Source organism: Phlebotomus papatasi, chromosome 2 (assembly GCF_024763615.1).
Source record: "Phlebotomus papatasi isolate M1 chromosome 2, Ppap_2.1, whole genome shotgun sequence".
NCBI lineage: Eukaryota > Metazoa > Arthropoda > Insecta > Diptera > Psychodidae > Phlebotomus > Phlebotomus papatasi.
The window spans coordinates 31,386,138-31,407,616 of NC_077223.1; the positions used below are offsets into that span (position 1 = coordinate 31,386,138).

The 21,479-nt window shown below is 37.9% G+C and overlaps 2 protein-coding genes and 1 long non-coding RNA gene across 5 annotated transcripts in view; 2 read left to right on the forward strand and 1 right to left on the reverse strand.

The window, feature by feature from the left end:
* LOC129803481 (leucine-rich repeat and immunoglobulin-like domain containing-NOGO receptor-interacting protein 4) overlaps window positions 1-2,940 on the reverse strand; it is an 85,855-nt gene extending 82,915 nt beyond the window's left edge. The window contains exons 1-2 of one of the 2 annotated variants that reach the window (XM_055850075.1): window positions 2,594-2,940; window positions 2,060-2,500 (exon numbers count right to left, since the gene is read on the reverse strand). In XM_055850075.1, coding sequence (XP_055706050.1) covers window positions 2,060-2,061 — 2 coding nt within the window. In that variant the 5' untranslated portion in view covers window positions 2,062-2,500; window positions 2,594-2,940. Of the gene's footprint in view, window positions 1-2,059 lie in introns of both variants that reach the window. The other variant, XM_055850074.1, reaches the window with a different exon arrangement.
* Window positions 1-21,479, forward strand: part of LOC129803483 (uncharacterized) — an 81,913-nt gene that overhangs the window by 19,215 nt on the left and 41,219 nt on the right. The gene's annotated exons all lie outside the window — the stretch shown is intronic.
* Window positions 15,510-21,096, forward strand: LOC129803480 (uncharacterized). Its single transcript, XM_055850073.1, has 2 exons — window positions 15,510-16,028; window positions 18,411-21,096. Exons 1-2 carry the CDS (start codon window positions 15,554-15,556, stop codon window positions 20,885-20,887), a joined length of 2,952 nt encoding a protein of 983 aa, XP_055706048.1. The 5' UTR covers window positions 15,510-15,553; the 3' UTR covers window positions 20,888-21,096.

Below are 21,479 nucleotides of genomic sequence, written 5' to 3' on the forward strand. Positions count from 1 at the left end.
CGACTTAAATAAATTTGCTCGTAGTTTTTATATTATTTCGGCGAACATTATGAAATATGTATTTTTAGATAGCTTTTAATGCAGAATTTCCAATTAAATCAGACTGACAAGTCAATTCTCTTTAGAAAAAAACTTGCCATTAGATTTCAGTGCCTCTATGCAAAAACGTCTTCAAAAATGAATGTCGAGAGGTTCCTTGTTCTAGTAGTTGTTTCAATTAAAGGAAACTGGGGCAGTAGTAAACAAGGGGTAGTTCTAAACACTGCGATGTTTTTAGTTAGATAACAGATTTAAGAGGACAAGACCTATACGAATTTATAGATAGTATAGGGATCCTTGTTCCCTGAATAAATAGTCGTTATAAGAAATCAGTGTTCAGAACTACCCCGTGTTTACTACTGCCCCAGTTTCCCCTATATTTTAGGATTTTTAAATTTTAAAATTTTATTATAATAAGACGATTTTCCTTTCGACATTTTGCTATTTGAAAGGAAACTACCAAATATATCAAGGATGGATGTTCTTGATCCTATGCTTAGAGATTTTTCAGCTTTGAAAAATAGAATATTAAAATAAAAGGTGAGATTGTTAAGAATCTCACCTAATATTTTTGTTTTTGAAATTTTGATTACGGAAACGACGAGTTGGACAGATTGGACATGTCCTGCAATTAAGATCATTCGCTAGAAGTTGTCTCAAATTTTTTGTAAACATATATAGTTTAAAATTTAGATAATTACTTTGGAATTTTTGGAGGAGATGGGACTATATTGAGCTAGGACTATATTGAGTTGCGGCTACATTGAAATCGCAATTTTTTCGCATTTTTCTAAAAGAAGATGGGCCTAATTATAAATTAATTTAGATCTACAATTGTTTTGTCTATCTAAATTACAGTATATGTTAAAATTCAGCTTCCTTTAGAAAGATTCGAAAAATTGCTTTTTCGATGCAGCTCCAGCTCAATGCAACCCTACCTCTCCCTATTTTTTTTTAACAAATGTATGAAATTTTGACGAATTGACACTTTTGGAGTTGTACTCTGTATATGAAGTCAAATTTAGCACTTTCTAATTCTAGGGTAAACTATGCCGCAAATTTCCAATCACTAGTCTGATCCGGATATTTAAAATTTTATAGATAATCGTTGCACTGTTTTAATTTATCAATCTTGCAACATTTTCCAATATGATCACAAAGTTGAGTTTGACCCTAAAACTCATAGATTGATAACAGTTGAATCTAGAGCAAAATATTCTGGAACTTGTGGCATTGTTAAGGCTTCAACCATGTAATTTCTATGAGGTAGAAAGCAATGTGAGAGGAATGACATTTAATCTTTAAGGGGTAAATCCAATGACCTATAAATGACATCGGTCTCTTGCTTTGCAACACTTCTCCGGAGCTTTTCGGATTTAAAGAGTCTGAGTGGAAGATGTTTGATTTTCTGGGATTAGGTATTAAGAAAATCTAGTACCAGATATCTGTTTTAGACAGTATTTTGGAAGGAAATGTCACCCAGAGCTGAAGGATATAGTTGGTAACCAGACATTTCTATTTGGCTTGTTTTCCCACAAGATTCAAAGCATTCCTACAAGTTACACTCTAAACTTTAGAGTGAGGGCTTTTCAGGCTCTCTTGGAATTCCAACTTAGAATTAATAGTGTCATGATTTTGAGGGATTTTGCCTAAAGCTGATTATTCTAATTGAAGTGAAACTTAGTGATACAAGATTTCAATCAAAACCACATGATTCCGAGTTATTTCCGAATTCTTATCCCATTTACAAAATACACTTGAAGACAAATGCCTCATCCTTGAAATCAACTTCAAATGATTCTAATGAGAATTTGAAAGAAAAAAAAAACACACGGAAGTTTCTTGAGTCTGAAGACAATTGAGATGGAATTTTTCGCAGTGCATTGCGATGACATCACATAAGGTAAATTGCTCATGTTGCAATATCTTATGTACTTTTCCACGGGGGTATTGTGCAAAATGAAGAACAACACTCCATCGCATGAGACATTAAACACTTGTTTACACAAAAGTTACTCACATTTTTTTACAGGCAATCTTTCATCAGTGTATTCCCAAAAAAAGTATAGTTGAATTGCTAATTGAGCACCGGATTTGATGCTATTCTGCTTCACAAGATGTCTCTCTTCACTTATTTTTTTTTCTTCTTAAAATCACTTTCCGTATAAGTTACTTTCTCGAGGTGATTAGCTTTAAAGTAGGGATTGCTTGGGTAAAAATCTCTCGAGATATCATGAGATGGACCCTTCGTGATTTATTTACTGTTGGATTCTTATTGTTGAACAAAAGTCACTAATTTCGTGTGAAGCACCAACAATCACTGTGAAAGAACACCAAAGCTAAAGTATCAAATCAATTTCGTTGAGTCATGATCAAATCGATCGTTGGTGAGAGTCCATCGGATGAGATCTTATTTTTGTTCCAAACTTGTCTTTCACTCTTGAGCTCAGAGATCAAATGGCTGAAATAGCACAGAAATCACAATAACGTCACGAATTCAGCATTAATTCCATGAGATTTGTATACGATATGATTATGTTTCCTATTCGTAAACCTTTTATTTTCAGCAAGACCCAGAAATGAAGGAGACGAAATACAACAAAAAAACTGATCCCGCTCAGCCAAAAGGAGAAATTGGAAAGGAAATAGCGTTTAAAATTTAAACTGGATATTAATGTGATGCTATATCTTCACTTGCACTACAATTTCACCAAGTTAGACAAATTGCCCTTTTAGGGATTCAGTGACAATAGATTTATTCTCAGTGCAAATCACTTGGTCACAGATTATCACTTCACTCGACAAGTCGTACCACTTGAGGTAGGAGCCGACACGGAGACCGTTTCCCAAAGTGCGACCAAACACAACCGAAGTGAGTTCTCTACTGACAATCGTGGTGAATCGAAAGTGCTGGCAAATGCAGACCCAAGCAGCATTTGTGTGCGAGAGAACATCTGCCGTTGTCGATATACTACCGGCTATCTCGCACTTTCCCGTACACTTTTTTACTACCGCTCCACTTCCACTCATGGGCATAGCATAACTCACTATAAAACACTGGAAATGATTGTGAGAGTATTGGAGGGAACTTGCTCAGAGAATCTCTCACTAATTCCACCAAAATGAGAGGAAAATTCACGAGAGAATCTGAGAGAAACACGGGGAAAAGCGGCAACTGCGGAATCAGAGTATTTGCCAAGAAACCGATTTTTCTCGTGCGCTGAAAGTGTTTGGTGTGAGTGCCGGTTTTTGCACGAGTCAATGAAGTGAGCTTAAAGCTTAAGTAGGTGTATTAATGACAATTGACACCAAAAATTAAAAGTATCTTGTAACTTGCACGCCCTTTCTTGCTCACTGTCTTTTAATTACTTTAAATTTTATCACAGATTTTCAAGATTTCATTAAGCCTTGTATACAGGGACATCGATCCCCGTTAGACCTTATGGATAAGATTTGTGCAAAGGATTACAAAGGAAATGGGGGGAAAAGTTTGTAGGGTAAGTGTGCCAAATTTCGGCATTGTTGCATATAAGCACCGAAGACCTAAGTTTGAAATGCAATATTTTTAATTCATATTGATATTTTTTGTTACTTCCTTTTCGGGAGAGTTGTGTGGAACCTTGAAGACTAGTTTATCGTCTTTGTTTTCTTTAGCTCTTTCGCGTCATTAGGGTCATATATGACCCGTGGAAAAAACAATTTTTTTTTACTATTTACATTAATTGAAATCTATCGGTTTGTGCACGACATCATAATAGAAGGATGTAAGATTCTTGGCTAATTTTCTCAAGACTCCAAATATTCAGGAAAAGAAAATATTTGAGATCAAAAATCACTAATTTCGAACTTTGTGAAATGACTTTTCTTTTTCAAAATTTTTTATATTAATTTATATTTTTCAGCAAAAAGTTCTTTAGAAACACAAAATAGAATATCCAAAGATTGTATATTGCATATTTTGATATAATAAACTACTCTCAATTTTCCAGAAAAGCGTGTAGAATTTTCCGGGTCATATATGACCCTATGGTCCCCAAGGGTAACAGTGTTTTCGTCCCAAACCTGTAGCGAAATGTAGTTGGGACATTGTTTTTCTTTGTGAAATGTAGGTGGGACGTCTTGCTCCTGGACATTTCATCTTATATCTGATGAATTATAACATATTTTGCAATATTTTAGAGTATTCTGCAAGCGTCTCATATCGTGCAATTATATTGTGTGTCAATAAATATGTGGATAAGTTTATTTTTGCCAATTACCACTCAAAATATTGTGACAGTGACTGTTCAAGGGATTACCAGGAAGATTCCTTGAACACCAGGAGTACAGTGTTCATCAAGACAATACAGTTTGCCATGGTTTTGGCCAAATTAATAACTTCAAGCAAAAAAACCTCTTAGAAAGCTCGTGATATAGATTTTGTTAATGGTATGTACACTTCCCTTGAGGACAACAGGGTCATATATGCCCCGGGGTTTTTCCGAGTTTTCACGCAATGGACAATTTTTTTCCTCTCTGAACTATTATATTTGATCATAAAGCATTAGCAAAAACTCAATTTTACATGAATTCATCTGCTGAATAAAAGTGGGACGCGAAATAGTTAAACCACTTCCTAAAATATTGAAAAATTAATAATAATATGGGCATTGCTTTGGGTAGTATTCCGGCCACTTTGAGTGAAATACCGGCCACCTTTTTTTGACTACCTTTTGTGATGCAACGGATAGAAAATTTCAAAACGTCAAACGGAACGAGTTTAATATTTAGTTTAATACGGTTATATGACCCACAAGCCCAGAGATCTTCCGTGTAATTTGTCCTGAAGACCTGAAGAGTAGCATCTCAAATTTACTCGCAGATTCCCGTAGCAATTTGCGCTTCCTGAACTCTTCCAAGGCCTTTTCCACGCTCACATCATCTTTTTCATAGAAGCGATGGTTTTTTCTCTGGACATTGTAGAACTCATAAATTGAAAGAAAAAAAAAACATAAAATGAATAAGAAATTTAGGAAAGCAATAGATGTTGCCGGAATAGGCAACGCTACTTCACCGGAGAGACGCCTACAAAGTATATACTTTTTTACGCGAAATGCAGGATCCAGCTGGGAAATTTCACCCGAAATTTAAAGATTGATTCACTATTAACTTAAACAGAAACAATATTTAATGAAAACTAATCAATTTTCATGAAAAACACCAAACTAAAACCTTTTGCACTTCACCACAAATCGTAAGACTGCTAGAATTACAATCGATCTGTCACATTTTTTGTAAGACTCTTTCCACACTGAGTTTTTACAGCCCAATTTAAATTCAAATTATATCTAAAATTTACCGGTCTTTGTGTTAATACATCCTAAAATGAATAAATATTTAAAAGCAAAGTGAATTCATTGGCTTTTCGAAGATAACATACTTAATTTTAATTAATTTATTTCCATGGCCGAAATTATACTCAAAGTGGCCGAAATTTGGCACAATTCCCCTATGTTGCCTTTATGGTTTGAGTCATTTAAAACTAGTACATCAACTGATAAGAGTAAGAATTATCTGCATCCCAAAGAACAAAAAAGGGTTATGAGTCAAATGCCTTTTGCTGCTCTAAAGCAATAGAACTATATTACAAATTAGCAATAATCAAAAATCTTTTACAGTAAACTCTCTTAAATTCAGATATCCGAATTATTGGGAAAATCAGGTGTAAAACTGTTTGAAATCGAGTGATTTTTTGTTTATCCGCATATAGCAGATAGTGGACGGAAAAATAAACCTCTGTCCACTATCTGCTACATCCCATCAGACCTAAAACTTAATCAAAATTCATCCGCATATACTGATCATATTAAATTTTATACTCATGATCATTGGAAATTCCACGAAGAATCCTCAATAATGAAAACAACAACATAATTAAGAAAAAAAAAATAAATTTAAGACAAACTCTACCGAACGTGTAAAACTTTCAGTGTAACGACGCCTAATTTAAAATGTTGCTCTAAAACAGGCGTGTGCATCCCAGCGAGCACAGTTATGTAAAAAAGGCAGTGTTTTCAGCATATTTTTGCTGAAAACGGTGCCTATTTTAGCTAACTGCGCTCGCTGGGTGCAAGAACCGTCTGAAACCGAATATACGTGAAAATAAGTTTGGTCAGATAGCTTTTTGAACACTGCCGTACAATTTTCATTTGACGTTTGTTCGGTTTCAAACGGTTCTTGCTCACCTCTGCTATTTAACCATTTAAGGACGAGAGGGTCAAAAATTGGGGGTCAGAAAAAATCACTTTTTCTGACTTTATAGAGCGAATTATAACTTTAGAAGGTCGTAGTAAAAATTATGGTTTTGGATCACCGGTGACCCAATCGTCCTTAAAGGGTTAAAAAAAACCGAATTAGCGAGAATCCAGTGTAATGATATTAGTTTAAAAATCTTTTGAACCCATTTATGAACTACTTTAACATTTATTTATATTGTAAAATTGATTATTGGAATACGGATCAATTAAAATTAATTTTATGAAATTTTCCTGATCTCAAAGGTGTTCTGGAGTCATTACCTCAAAATTGAGCCCATTGCAATTTTCAAGCATGTCGAGTTAGCTTGTGAAGAGTCTCAGCTACCATAAGCATATACAAGTTTATCACTGGTCAATTTCGGTTATAAGTAATTTTGTTTACAGAAGACAAACAAAAGAATAGTTCATAGGAATCGGTTAATGAACGCATGAGATAGAGTCTGGTCAAGTATGGTTTAGTAAGGGTCTTGGTTTTGATATTGGAGGAGGACGGAGATCCCCCTCCTTGCTTCATATACAAAACACACTATTTTCTCGAAATCAATTTATTGATAGGCAAGTTCGACCCCTTGAGGGAAAAGTCTCGGACTCTTGTTATTGAAAAAAAAACACAATTCAAAACCAAAACCAACATACTAAAATTTCAAAATGATAGTCCGATAGCGTAGGACCAGAAAAAGTTCAACCCAGAATATAAATAGTAGTTGAGATTATTAATAATCTCACCTAATACTACCCTTCCCCTTCCCAGAGCTTTTGATGCTCTAGGCGTCTAGGCACTATCTTCAGTGGTTCAAGTCATCGTAGTACATATAGAGGTAAAATTTCAAAGAAATGCAAAGTTAGGATTTCGAAATATTTTACATTGACTTTTCTAAAATCGATTTTTTGATATAGTCATTAGGAGTAATCGTGTGAAAGTAGGATAATTTGAAAAGTTTTAGTATTTAAAGAAACCTTTCGAATTCACCATCTAGAATCAAATTCTAACAATAAGAAACGGAGCTGTGATCCTTCTAAGTTTTTTTTTTGATTACTTATAGTTAAGATCGGAGGGGGCTTAAGAAAGTCAGTTTTTTTTATTGACAGATCTTATGTCTATAACTATAACATACTAAAATTTGATACCGATCCATATTGATCCTGAAAGATTGAGAAAACAATATCTGGTAGTATTCCGAATTGTATCCGAATTGACATATAAGATTAATATTAAGATTTATACTTTCTGAACTGCGAGAATAGCAAAAAGAGATAGCAATTGTGTTGTCTTGCTTCTCTCTCTCGTATATCCCCTCTGCGTACGAAGTTGGCTGCAATACAATCGCTCGAAAACTGACCGAATCATAGTTGGCACGCATGGAAAATTGCTCGAATTGCTTGTAATATGATTCAGAAAACAATTAATACGAACAGTAATATCTTACTCATCGTATTACTCCACTACTAGAGTGTACTCTTTCTAACATACTTGATTTTCTATTTGAAATTTTGCATACTAATACTTATCTTTCCGGCTTTTCTTAATATTAATATTAATCTTATATGGGACACCACGGTCAGAAAGGGTTTGGAGAGATCGATCTGACATCCCAGTTTTATTTATCGCCCGTATATTAAATCTTTGCCGAAAACCGCTTGTCGATATCTTTTTTCGTTTTCTCCTCATAAATATTTTTACGATAACGGTTTACCCTTTTAACGACGAGACACTTCATATGGACTGAAAATCAACAATAGAAATTAAACTGGAAAAACATAATCAATGATAAGTCTTACATCTAACCTTGGAAAGTCCAACAGAGTCTGATTCGGTGTATTTTATACTTCTATGAACGATAAGGACAAAAATAGCCCAAAAATTTAAGTAATTTTTCCGACAATACCAAGGAATAATAATTATCGTTCTAAAGAAAAAATATTACGTATGAGTATTGTAGTTTTTATTGCCAAATGGGTTTAGCTTAAAAAAATTGGAAGTATAAAAAATAAATAAAATCATTTATGAATTTGAGAATTTAAAAATTCGCCATTTTTGAGCTTAAATATTTACTACATAGCAAATAGCTAGAGACTTGCAAAAAATATTCTAGATTCCTTAAACCTTCTACTTTACAATTATGTACAGACATAAGAAAAAATAACTTTAGGTAGTCGGGAAAAATTATTTTCTTTATGGGACACCGGTGTTCCAATCGTCCTTAAAGGGTTAAAGTCAAATTTGATTAATACTCGATTTAGAAGAATGCTAAAATTATTAAAATTTTGGTTGGATAGATTTTTATAGACATTTAGGCTATTTCTGATCAAAAGTTAGTAATTTATTGATCTGACTTGTATGTTGTCAAACTTGTTAATCAATCAATATCGTCAGTTATTATAAGTACGGACTACGAACAGAAGTCTTATAGTTTGTACGATATGTCTGGGTGAGGCAAATGATGAGGTATATCATATAACTTAGAACGTATTGAAATACTTGTCATGTTAATTTACTCTATGGCTTTGTACTTTAAGTTTGAGTTTTGTAAGTGCTTTTGGCAGTTACAATTTCTTTAAATTTCTAGTTTGAGAATTCATATGAGAAATTTCGAAGTAATTTCCAGTTTGATTGGCAAGAGTTGTTTTTAGCAATTGCAAGCACTTTTACTTATCGTTGGCTAGAGAAAACTCATCAAGAATCCATCCGATAGCAGTTCACAGTTTGTAAGGGAGTATGGTGAGAAATATTGACATGAATTTTGTGATTTCATAAGAAAGTCACATAAGATTTTGAGTAAACTTCATTTGGAATTTGTCAGGCGATCAGACATCCAATGAAATTCCAAAGACAAACTTCAGTTGCAAAACTATACTCGAAAGGGTTGGAAAGCACTTTCTCTCTGGAACTAACCCTTAATATTTTGTCACAAGAAAGGGCTGGGAATTAAAGTGCATTCGCTTTTAGTTTAAGAAAGTTTTCCTCAATAGTGCGGAACTTGATGCAAAATGTCGTTATTCGACAAAGTTCCAATTTTCTTCTAGATCCTTATCTTCACCATATTTCGGATCGATTCACCCAGGATGGATTTCACAATGAGAAAGATTTTCCACTATACCCTAGAGTTGAATATATCCCTGATGTTTTCGTGCTTCTTCGGCCTGTGAAAAATTCCATGTTTCTCCTTCAGCGGAGAATTGGTAATTTTACACCACATTCGTATATTATCTTGGGAAGTCAGTCTCTTGAGATCCACCCACTCTCATTCACAAAACACGCTCTGAATATCACACCGAAATTTACAACCCTCCAAGCTTTTAGCATTCTTCTCACCGTGATGATTTCAGGGGGAGGAAGGGGGGCATCATCGCCCCGGGAAGTATTTCACGCAATTTTGCAAATTCCTCTTCCGGCCAAGAAGCCACCAAGATTTCCCTCCTGCCCTCGTTCAATAAGCTTGATTTGAGGATTTTTCTCCCGGAGTGACGTTGTGAATTTTAATTGGGGTCTAGCGCATGGATTCTATCAAAACCATTCTAAATGTTTCTTGAATGAGAACATAATTTGGAAAAACAAACTGTCTTTTTTCCTTGCGGCATTTTTTGCTACTATTACTTCTACTTCTGCTCATACAATTATTTAAATTTTCTATAAACCTTGGTACTTTGATGCACTCCTTTAATATACAAAAATTTAATTTTTGCTCGAGGTCTTCCGAGAGAATAACAGACATAATGTTATTACTAAATCCTTAAATTTTGTCTAAACTTCGTAATTTTTCAATACATATTTTCGTAATCATATTATTAGACAAATATTTACGATTTTTTTTTAATGATAAACTCATGTTAAACCTGGATCGCACAATGTTAGTCCGATTACCTGTCAAAATCCTGAAAACTAAATTTCTGAAAGCCAAAATCATGGGCATGACATTTCCTATGTTTCCCATATGTTTCTAGCGAGCCGAAATTTTTTTTGAGTTTGTTCGCTGTTTTCTGCCGTTGTAGAATGAATTAGTAAAAAGTACTAATAGAAAATGAAAGCCAATTTATTAACGAAGAGGCAACCGAAAACTCTAAATTGGCAATCTACGTAGTTTTGGAGATATCTCGTGAAATGTGTAAGAAAACAGGGAAAAAATTACACTAAAACTGGTCGCATTTTTCAGAGCTAATGTCAACTGGCCAAAATCCTGAACGCCAAAATCCCGAATACCCAAAAAGGCCATAATCCGATAGTCTACCTTTGTAGACTTTCTAGACCAGTAGGGGAAGTCTGTAGCAGTATGACATTGCTATATGAAAAATTATAGTAATTATGTGTATATAGAAATGTAGTAGTCAAAATCCCGAGTGACGAATGTACGAAAGGGCCATAATCCGATATACGGGTTTTAGACCTAAAGCTTAGCCATATGGCTTAATTGCTCTAATTTCTTGTCAATTACGATTTTATGGAAAATTTAAATTAGGATTAGATTATTAAAGATAAATGACCTATTAGGTTCTCAAAAACCTATAAAATTGCCAGCTATTTAAGATTTTGGGATATTCGGGAACTGGGCTAAACCTCTAGACTGAAGACCGCTATAGTCTACCTTTGTAGACTTTACAGACCAATAAGGATATTCTGTAACAGTATGACAATGCCGTATGACCAATCTAAAATTTTTTTATGTAGAGAATTATGGAGATCTAATCCAATATCCAATTCATATTAATTACTAGAAGCTTCATAGAGTACTTTCTAATAATCTTACGATGAGGGCTTTACTATTGTCCTTGTTTCGAATTTTACCACGAAAATTTGTCATATGACATTTTCATACTGTTACAGAATTCCACTTCAGGACATTCGGTCTTGCGAATCAAATGCCTAGCCCACCGGAGCATACAGTGGGGTTGCTTGGGCTTGATAGCGCTTACTTATTTCATGGTTATATGGACTCCGGAATTACTATCAAGACCTTCAATTTCCCGACAACCCTCAAACTCTACTTAAGAAATACTATTCTGTTTATATGATATCTTAAAAATCCCTCGTACATTTATGCTTTAAAATTTTATGTACTCTTTTTTGGAGGTTCCTAGGTGGACATTTCGTTCATTAAACCAACGATCTTGAGAAATTCGGCATCAGTATCTTAAGAACGAATGGTCAACATTTGGGGTCGATCGAATTTCTCGATCGAGTTCCACAGTCTGAATAGACTTAGAATTCTAACAGATCCAAATTAGTTTTGAGCAGATATGAACTTGTAATCTGTAATCAGATGTGATGAACCTGCAACAAATTCGAGCATTCTGAGTGGAGTTTTCGAATTAGCTATCTTGCTTAAATTACTAACGATTTTATTATTAATTCATAAAGCTATTGGCGATGACAACAGCCTTTTCTCTGCTTTAGAAAATGTACAAATAGGGTAACGTGTGGTATTTCTGGATATAATCCTCTTGTTCAGTAATAACCTTCCCGTTTTGAGAGCTCTCTCCGGTTGAGGTTTTTTCTTTACCGTTTCGAAGGTATGTCAGAGAGAACTTACCTAAAAACCCGTTGGAAATTCGAACGTTTAAACCAACGAGTTACACAAAAGTGAGCAAGTGCATCAAAAGGACATTTCTTTGAATGTAATTGAAATTAAGACGTTCTACCATTCTTAAATTCCACAAAACTACATATATATTCGCTTTTTGCAGCAAAAGTTTGCACACTGTTGCTGACATTGTTGACGATTGAAGTGTCAAGAGAATATCGAAATTAGAAATGGCAGAACAATCAGCGCTAAAGCGGCGGGTATATGAACTTGCACTTTACGCTTCCGGTGGATTTTCGAACAGGTTTGGCTTGGCTTTGGAGTGGCTTTGTCTCTTCGAATGGTTATTACTAAACGGAGCCAATATGGGTATTTCTGAACACATCAAAAATCTTATAAATATTTGTTTTCTTATTATTTTTAAGTTCTATATGAAATTTTAAGCTCTTTACGTATCAGATAAACATAAAACTTCTGAAATTTTATTTAATTTAAAGCGTGAAATAGGCGTGAATTATGAGTATCACATTCCACTTTTTACATAACCTTCAGTGTGGTCAATTTTGCAGATGTCAACACAAACAGTGCTTAGTTTTTTTCGATTTAAGCCACTTTACAAGTGAAATTTAAACAATATTTTTATAAAAGAGTGAAGTTTAGACCTTCTACTTAAAAGAAAATAGTCAGGCTCAGTGAAATTTATTTGCATAATAGCGACTTTTGTCTGTCCTGAAATACCCAATTGTCCCGAAATACACCATTCTTACTTCTTTACATTTTTTGCTATTTTGAATAAAAAATTATGCATTTTTCAACATTTTTCGGTAAGAATCTAATTCTGGATAACATAAGGAACATAAATATTTGTATCAACAAAGAAAAAAATAATTTGATAAGTCATTAGGCTGTTTGAAATTGCAAAGTGCTAAAAAGTGTCCCGAAATACCACACGTTACCCTATTGCGTATCTTTTTATACATTTTACTCTAAATGATCATTTTTAATAAATTAAATTTTGAAAAATAAGAGATTGCAAGATTTCAATATTGTAATATTCTATATACATTGCGTTAATTCCTAAGAATTCCTGACTTTTAAGATAAATGCTGAGTTATAGAATTTTGCACTTGCCACATTTATTTATCAATATTTATTTTTACTAGTTAAGTATTTCTTTGGTAGGATGTCGGTTCAGCGTTGTCCTTCTGAGAATTGGAGTAAATAAAATTACCTCTCTGTTTCATATATTATTCCTTAAAATACGTTAAATTTTTTTCTTCGATATCACTTTTGCTTCAAGGCAGGTTTTGAAAATTTTTCATAAGAATTCTACAGTGCTATTGAAAATTAAATAAAGAAGCAAAAAATATTTCGGGATGGAAGAATTGGCTTGAAGAATTCCCTCAAAAGTGTGACACGGTGAGATATAAGAAAACTACCCTATGGAAAGGTGTGATCCTCCCCTCAGGAAAAACTCGAGACGATTGAAGATGTTTTTCCAAGAAGCAGAAAAATTCTCCTGTGTTATTTGGTGAGGGGTCTGGTGTGAAAAATTAAATTTACGTGAAGCGTGTGACAAAATTTATCGAATTATTGGGACGAAACGCCTTGCACTGAATTGCAATCTTTCACCACTAATAGAGCCACAGCGGGTTGAATTAGTTTATGGCGCCAAAAGGAGTGTCTACAATGGTTCTGGTGGTGCTCCTGTATTCCGTAGACACGTATGGTGGAAAATTATTTTCATCTGGTGGTAGCAGTTTGGACAAGGGCGAGAAAAATTCACGAGATACACTTCACATATGGTACTTTTGTGCAGTTCAAGTGTCGGAAAGAAAAACACACCCCACAGTAAGGCTCAGTTCTCTAAGGAGGGTGCAACCCTCGTGCCATTGTCCTCCTTATAGTATTTTCTCTCTCAACACAGAGACTTCTTCTTGGCTCTGTGGAAAAGTCTGCACCCATAGTGGTGAGCATCAAGACGAAAATCACCCTCTCAGAATTGCATTATTTCCGTTTTTGCACTCCCAGCTACTTCCTCTTCAGCAGTGTGCAGAGAAATTCATCCAGCATTCCACCCCATTTGAGTGACTCATTGCACAATAATGATTTATTTCTGACCTTATCAATGCACTGGCAGCCATTTCACTCCATTATTCTTCACCCTTATCGCAATCCCTAGACGCACGCCAAGGCGTCCCAACATCATCGTCCAAAACTGCTCAAGTGTGACGAATTTCTGTGCCAACGAGAACAAAGTGGTGAGACAGGGAGGAAAATTAGTGAATTTCTCTCAAATAACGCTCATGTGCACAATTAAAGCGGAAGTTGTATTTTCCCTCCGCTTTTTCCCTCCATAAGCACTACAAGCATTTTCACCAATTCATCTATCTGCAAAATCTAAATGCTTTCAATAAACCTAAACAAGCTCAGCAAAGGTCCGATTCTTCTGGAGTCAGCAGTGTCAGCAGAATTTATGTTTTGTAAACAAATTTTGCAAACTAGGTGTGAGAGTTAATGCTAAGATTAGGATTAGATGTTGCTTACTGGGTGGATAAAAAAGTTTGAAATGAATGATATAAGAAAATTTTATTTTATGAAATTAGATTTTAATTTTCAATATACGTTTCTTGCAATTTGATATAGAAACTTTAAGGATTTTTCATCTTTCTTATCCTCTCTGAAAAGTATGTATACCAAACAACTTCAGGATAAGGTTTTATATAAAGTTCATAAAGGCGATTCTGTAAATTTCATTTAGAGATCAAAAACCTTTAGATTTCTAAGGAAATTTAATGGGTTTTACAAGAAAATGTTTAAAGCTATATGGGAGCTGGTCCATCGTTTGGCAAAAATGGAAATGTACACGCCGCCACTGAGTAGCGAAATATCGGCGGGAAAATATTCACCACATGCACTCTTCCCGCCTCTCATATCTCCCACTTCTCATCCTCTCCCAAATATCCCGTTCGATCCTCACTCTCTCACTCTCCCCTTTCTTTGTGCAAATTGAAAAATGAGTCTTACGCAATCACCCAAGCCATCAGCCACAGTGCCAAAATTTGTTAAATAAAAAAGTCTTTAAAAGTGAAGAATAAGTCTTTCATTTAGTAAGAAAAGTGTCTTGTGAGATCAGGGAAAGTGTCAGGTGTCAAGTGAGGAGATCGTGGAGGAATTGGAGCCGCCGCAGAACAAGAAAATCCGAACATTTTGGGTCCATCCGACCCGGATAAAAGGCTTTTCTTTATCTTCCACAGGTATTGGAACATTCTAGAAGAGACAAGGGGGAGAGATTCAGTAGGAATCATTTACTAAAGAGTCTGTACAATTTTATAGGTAATTGGAATATTCTGGAGGTCAAGGGGGAGATATTCTTGTGGATATTATCATAACCAAGTTGTCTAAATCTATTGCCAGGTAATTTTGCGTGAACATTTTGGGTCCATCCGACCCGGATAAAAGGCTTTTCTTTATCTTCCACAGGTATTGGAACATTCTAGAAGAGACAAGGGGGAGAGATTCAGTAGGAATCATTTACTAAAGAGTCTGTACAATTTTATAGGTAATTGGAATATTCTGGAGGTCAAGGGGGAGATATTCTTGTGGATATTATCATAACCAAGTTGTCTAAATCTATTGCCAGGTAATTTTGCGTGAACATTTTGGTCCTTCTCGGAAACTTGGACCCATCGCGGGATAATCATGGTTCTCAAACAAAGAGGTGGTTACTTGGGGGCTATTACAAAGCTCGAGACTTTCATCCAAGCATGCAGCGAGCAGCAGTTTGTGGCAACAACCAGGTCAGCTCTCGAGTCTTCTCTGAACACTTTGGCGTCTACAAGGGCCAAATACATGGAGGTTCAGGAACAGGTGATCGCTCAGCAAGAATTGGAGAGCCACAGACAACGTGAGGAAGAAGCTCTCTCAAGCGTACTTGAACGATGCGATGCCTTGGAGACTCGCATTAGGGATTTGATCGACCAAATTCCGGAGAATCCCTTGGACACTTCCATGGACGAGATGAAGACGTGGATGCAGGAGCGGATGGAAGCCCAGCTGAAGGAGCAAGAGAGAAGGCATTTGCAAGAAATAAATAAAATGAGTCAGAAAATTGCCTCTCTCTCTGCTCAAGCTCAAGATGGCCCGCCAAAGCAGGAATTCTCCAATGAAAGTAATAGTGAGTTATCAAAACTTGTAAATTTACTTGCTGAAAAGTTAAATGTAACCCCTCATACCTATAAAAAAGATCCCCACTTAAATTTGCCTGAAATGAATCTCCCTCCTTTCTCGGGTAAACTGTCCGAATGGATGCCATTTAAAGATCAATTTACCTCCTCAATTATTAACCACCCTGACCTATATCCCGTGCAAAAGCTACAATATTTGCGATCTGCCCTATCGGGTGAAGCCTTTTCACTTATCAAGAATCTGCCTTCCACGGCGGCTAATTTCGATGTCGCATGGAGAATTCTTGAGGAACGGTACAACAAGAAGTACAACATCATCATGGACCACATAAGCACCTTTTTCAATGTCCCATCAGTCACCACTTTCAATTTGCAATCATTCTCTCAACTCTGTGCAAAAACTTCGGCGTCCGTTATGGGTGTTAAGGCAATGGGAGTCGAACAATTCGATTTGTGGTTGATTTTCCATGTCCTCCAAAAACTGGACAACGAAACCAAGCTCCTTTGGAGACAAGAGTGTAGGGATGAAATACCGACTTGGGATAAATTCAGCGCATTCCTTTTCAAAAGGCGTGATGATGTAGAATCTTGTGGAATATTTAGGCTTCCCACTACTCCCAATCCTACTAAGGCAAATTCTCACAAAAAGACAGCCTCGGCACTCGTGGCTACCAATTTAGAACCTTGCAAATGTTGCAATGAATCGCCTCATGCACTCTTTAGATGTCCGAAATTCATTGCTATGTCGCCTGATGAGCGCTATCAGACAGTTGTGCAGTTAAATCTGTGTCGAAATTGCATAACCTCCAAACACCTTACTTCGCAATGCACCTTCCGGACCTGTCGGAAGTGCAACTCACGCCACAATGTATTGTTGCATGAAAGGTTCACCTCTTTTCCTGGAAATTCGACCTCCAATAGTAACCAGCAAACGAATTCCAGTAGTCCCGGACTTTTTCAACGCAACCCTGTTCCCACGACAACTCCCACCAATTCTCAAGCTCTGCCAGCTATTGTAAACATCTCCCAGCCTGTCAATGCGGCCCGTCAATCTCCTAGAATTTTTCTCGCAACGGCTGTGGTAGATGTACTTGACCGAAATGGGAGGAAAATTCAATGTCGTGCTCTTCTTGATAGTGGCGCTCAAACCAATCTGATGTCTGCAAATTTCATGCAGAAATTAAAACTCCCGAAAGAATCTGCAAATGTCTTTATTGTGGGTGTTGGTGCTCATCGATCCTCAACTTCTGAAATGGCCGTAGCCACCGTAAAGTCGAGAGTATCCAGCAGTTTCTACAATCTGCAATGTTTGGTTGTTCCCAAGATTACTGGGGACATTCCCAATTGGCCGGTGAACCGAGACTCTTTTCCGATTCCATCTGGAATCACCTTAGCCGATCCGGAGTGGTATGAACAACGTCCGGTAGACTTGCTTATCGGTGGAGAATCCTACTGGGATATAGTACTGGATGGATCCATCGATTTGGGCGATGGGATGCCCAAATTGAAACCTACTACCTTTGGACATGTTCTTGTTGGGAAACAAGCGCCTTCCGATGCACTTTGCCACGTATCTGTCCTGGAAAATCTGGATCAGACCTTGAAACGATTCTGGGAAGTTGAAGACATCCCTAATGAATCACCTGCTAGTGATCAGCATCGTGAAGCCGAAACTCACTTTAAAACCACTCACTCTCGGACACCAGAAGGACGCTTTCTTGTGAAGCTGCCCTTTCGTAAGGATTCTGAAGGTCAAACTCTTGCTCTTGGCCACTCTCGAAGCACTTCAGTCCGTCAACTTTTTGCTTTGGAGCGCCGCTTCGAGAGGAATCCACTCCTGAAATTGCGCTATATCGACGTGATGCGCGACTATCTTACCCAAGGATGGCTGGAGCCAGTACCAGAGAAGGAATTAAGAAACTACTCTTACTATATGCCACATCATGGCGTGCTTAAGGAGTCTACCTCCACCCGCTTAAGAGTAGTCTACAACGCAAGTTCGAGGACTTCTAATGGATTGAGTCTGAACGACATTCTTCTGGTCGGTCCAACGGTCCATCCTGACCTCTTCACCGTTCTGCTGCGCTTCCATCACCATCAGTATGCAGTTATGGCTGACATAACAAAAATGTATCTCCAGCTAGTCTTACATCCCGATCATACTGATTTCCAAAGACTTGTCTGGAGAGAAGACCCGTCCGAACCTGTCCGTGATTACAGAATTACTCGGGTCTGCTTTGGAGTCACCTCTTCTCCTTTCCTTGCCACTAGAGCCCTAGTAGAATTAGCGCATGAACACAAACATTCCCATCCCCTAGCCTCAGAGATCATTCTCAACTCGTTTTACGTTGATGATTGTATCTTTTCTTCAGAGTCTCTCATCAAGGCGAAGGAAACGCAATCTCAACTCATGGAAGTCATGGCAGGGGGAGGATTCGTATTAGCCAAATGGGTCTCCAATCATCCGGAAATCCAGCCAAATGGGGCATCTAAAACAAATACGGCAATTATTCAAGACTCCACCAAGGCTCTCGGACTCAGATGGAATGCTGAGTTTGACACTTTCCATTTCATTTCGCCAATTTCAACCGATGTTGAGAGAGTCACGAAACGATCTGTGGCATCCGCCATCGCAAAAATATTCGACCCTCTCGGTCTCATTGGACCTGTAATTGCCGTGGCGAAAATTATTCTTCAGGAGCTTCATAAATTGGAAGTCGATTGGGAAGATGAAGTTTCTGGGGATTGCTTGGATCAATGGCAGTCATTTGTTGGCTCCATTCAAGATCTTCAGGCCATTAGCATTCCCCGCTGGATCTCACAATTTCCAACTCCATCTTGTCTAGAATTGCATGGATTTTGTGATGAGCTCGGGAATCGATGTTCATCTCTACTCACTTCCAAATCGAGGGTAGCTCCACAGAAGAATCCCCAAACCATTCCGCGCCTTGAACTTTGTGGCGCACTCTTGCTTTCGAATCTCATGGAGAAGATCAAGGAGATCTTTGCCCCCGCTGCTATCTATTTATGGACGGATTCTACGATCGTCCTATCGTGGTTAAATTCCCCTCCTGACTCTTACAAGAAATTTGTGGCCAACCGAATCGGGAATATCTTGAAAATCACTTCGGCTCTTCAGTGGAAGCATGTTCCTACACTGGATAACCCAGCTGACCTTATTTCAAGGGGAGCTAGTCCCAGTCAGCTTTCCGCCTCTACTTTGTGGTGGCATGGACCGCCTTGGCTGAAGTGTGATGAATCTGAATGGCCACAAATTCCACCCAATTGTATTCGCCATGTTCCTAATGATGCCAAGGCTTCCGTAAATTTCTTCTCTACTTGGATGGAAGAAGTATCATCTCTAAAGCGACTTCAGTTTCGCATGGCATTTGTCTTGCGCTTTATCCACAATTGTCTCCATCCGGAGTCAAAGCGCACTGGAAAGTTCTCGGTCGAGGAATTAGAGCGTGCTCTACGAAAATTGATTTATCTCGATCAACATGAGTGCTTTCCTCAAGTTATTCGTCAGCTTCAAATTGGACGTGGCATCATGGCTCCGTGGAAGTTTCTTCAGTCGTTGTCTCCATACTTGGATCTTGAAGGACTTGTTCGTGTGGGTGGTAGACTGGAGAAATCCCACGAAGCATTTGAGACTAAACATCCCATATTGTTGCCCAAGTCAACGCTACAGGAGCTCATCGCGCAAAAGGAACATCTCCGGCAATTACATGCCGCTCCGTCATTACTCTTGGCGTCTCTTCGTCAAAATTATTGGCCAATTTCGGGAAGAAACTTGGCTCGGAAAATTGTACGATCCTGTATCACTTGCGTGAGGGCTCGTCCTAAGCCTTTGGAGCAGATTATGGGAGACCTACCTGCTCACAGAGTGACCTATGAGCGCCCCTTTTATGCCACGGCCGTAGACTATGCTGGGCCACTGACCTACAAGCTCAGCAATGTGAAGAAATCTAAGACAGCTAAAGCCTACATTTGTCTTTTCGTCTGCCTGTCAGTGAAGGCAATCCACTTGGAGTTGGTGACGGATCTGACGACAGAAGCGTTCTTGGCAGCTTTCCGACGATTTGTGTCCCGACGTTCCGCCCCAAGACACATGTATTCAGATTGCGGGACGAATTTTGTGGGTGCAAGTCGGGAGCTATGCAAACTCCACTCGAATCACGACGATATTGCTGATGCTACCTCTGAAATTGGAATCGTCTGGCATTTTAACCCGCCTGGGGCTCCACATCAGGGAGGGCTCTGGGAGGCAGGAGTTAAGAGCGTTAAGTTCCACCTGAATCGTACTCTTGGTCAAACGCTCAACACTTACGAGGAAATTGTCACTATTCTCTACCAGATTGAGGCTATTCTAAATAGTCGTCCACTGTGTCTCGCGTCTGAGGATCCATCTGAAACAGATTATTTGACGCCAGGACATTTCCTTGTGGGTGCCCCATTGAATGCATTGCCCAATCCAGACCTTTCCCATATCAACACTAACCATCTTGGGCGTTGGCAATATTGCCAGGAGAGAAGCCAGCACTTTGCTTATCGCTGGAAGAGAGAGTACTTAAATACTCTGCAACAAAGGATGAAGTGGAAGAATCCTCACCCGAATGTCGACGTGGGAGACGTGGTCCTAACCCTGGAGGATGTCACGGGGAAATGGATCCTTGGAAGGATTGCAACAGTGCACTCTGGTGCCGACGGACACGTGCGTGTAGTTACTATACGCACATCCAAAGGAGTCTTCAAGAGGCCAATCACCAAGGTGGCATTCTTGCCAGTCAAGGAGCAGTCTGGGCCTACGTCCATCCTGGGGGAGGATGTACACGCCGCCACTGAGTAGCGAAATATCGGCGGGAAAATATTCACCACATGCACTCTTCCCGCCTCTCATATCTCCCACTTCTCATCCTCTCCCAAATATCCCGTTCGATCCTCACTCTCTCACTCTCCCCTTTCTTTGTGCAAATTGAAAAATGAGTCTTACGCAATCACCCAAGCCATCAGCCACAGTGCCAAAATTTGTTAAATAAAAAAGTCTTTAAAAGTGAAGAATAAGTCTTTCATTTAGTAAGAAAAGTGTCTTGTGAGATCAGGGAAAGTGTCAGGTGTCAAGTGAGGAGATCGTGGAGGAATTGGAGCCGCCGCAGAACAAGAAAATCCGAACATTTTGGGTCCATCCGACCCGGATAAAAGGCTTTTCTTTATCTTCCACAGGTATTGGAACATTCTAGAAGAGACAAGGGGGAGAGATTCAGTAGGAATCATTTACTAAAGAGTCTGTACAATTTTATAGGTAATTGGAATATTCTGGAGGTCAAGGGGGAGATATTCTTGTGGATATTATCATAACCAAGTTGTCTAAATCTATTGCCAGGTAATTTTGCGTGAACAGGAAAGGTGTGTCTTTTGTTGATCTTGATATAAGATTAAAA

Coding starts and splice junctions, on each gene's coding strand:
- LOC129803480 (XM_055850073.1), top strand. CDS start 15,554: ATGGTTCTCAAACAAAGAGGTGGTTACTTGGGGGCTATTACAAAGCTC. Junction 16,029..18,410: donor ATTCTCCAATGAAAGTAATA/GTGAGTTATCAA, acceptor TCTTTTCTTCAG/AGTCTCTCATCAAGGCGAAG.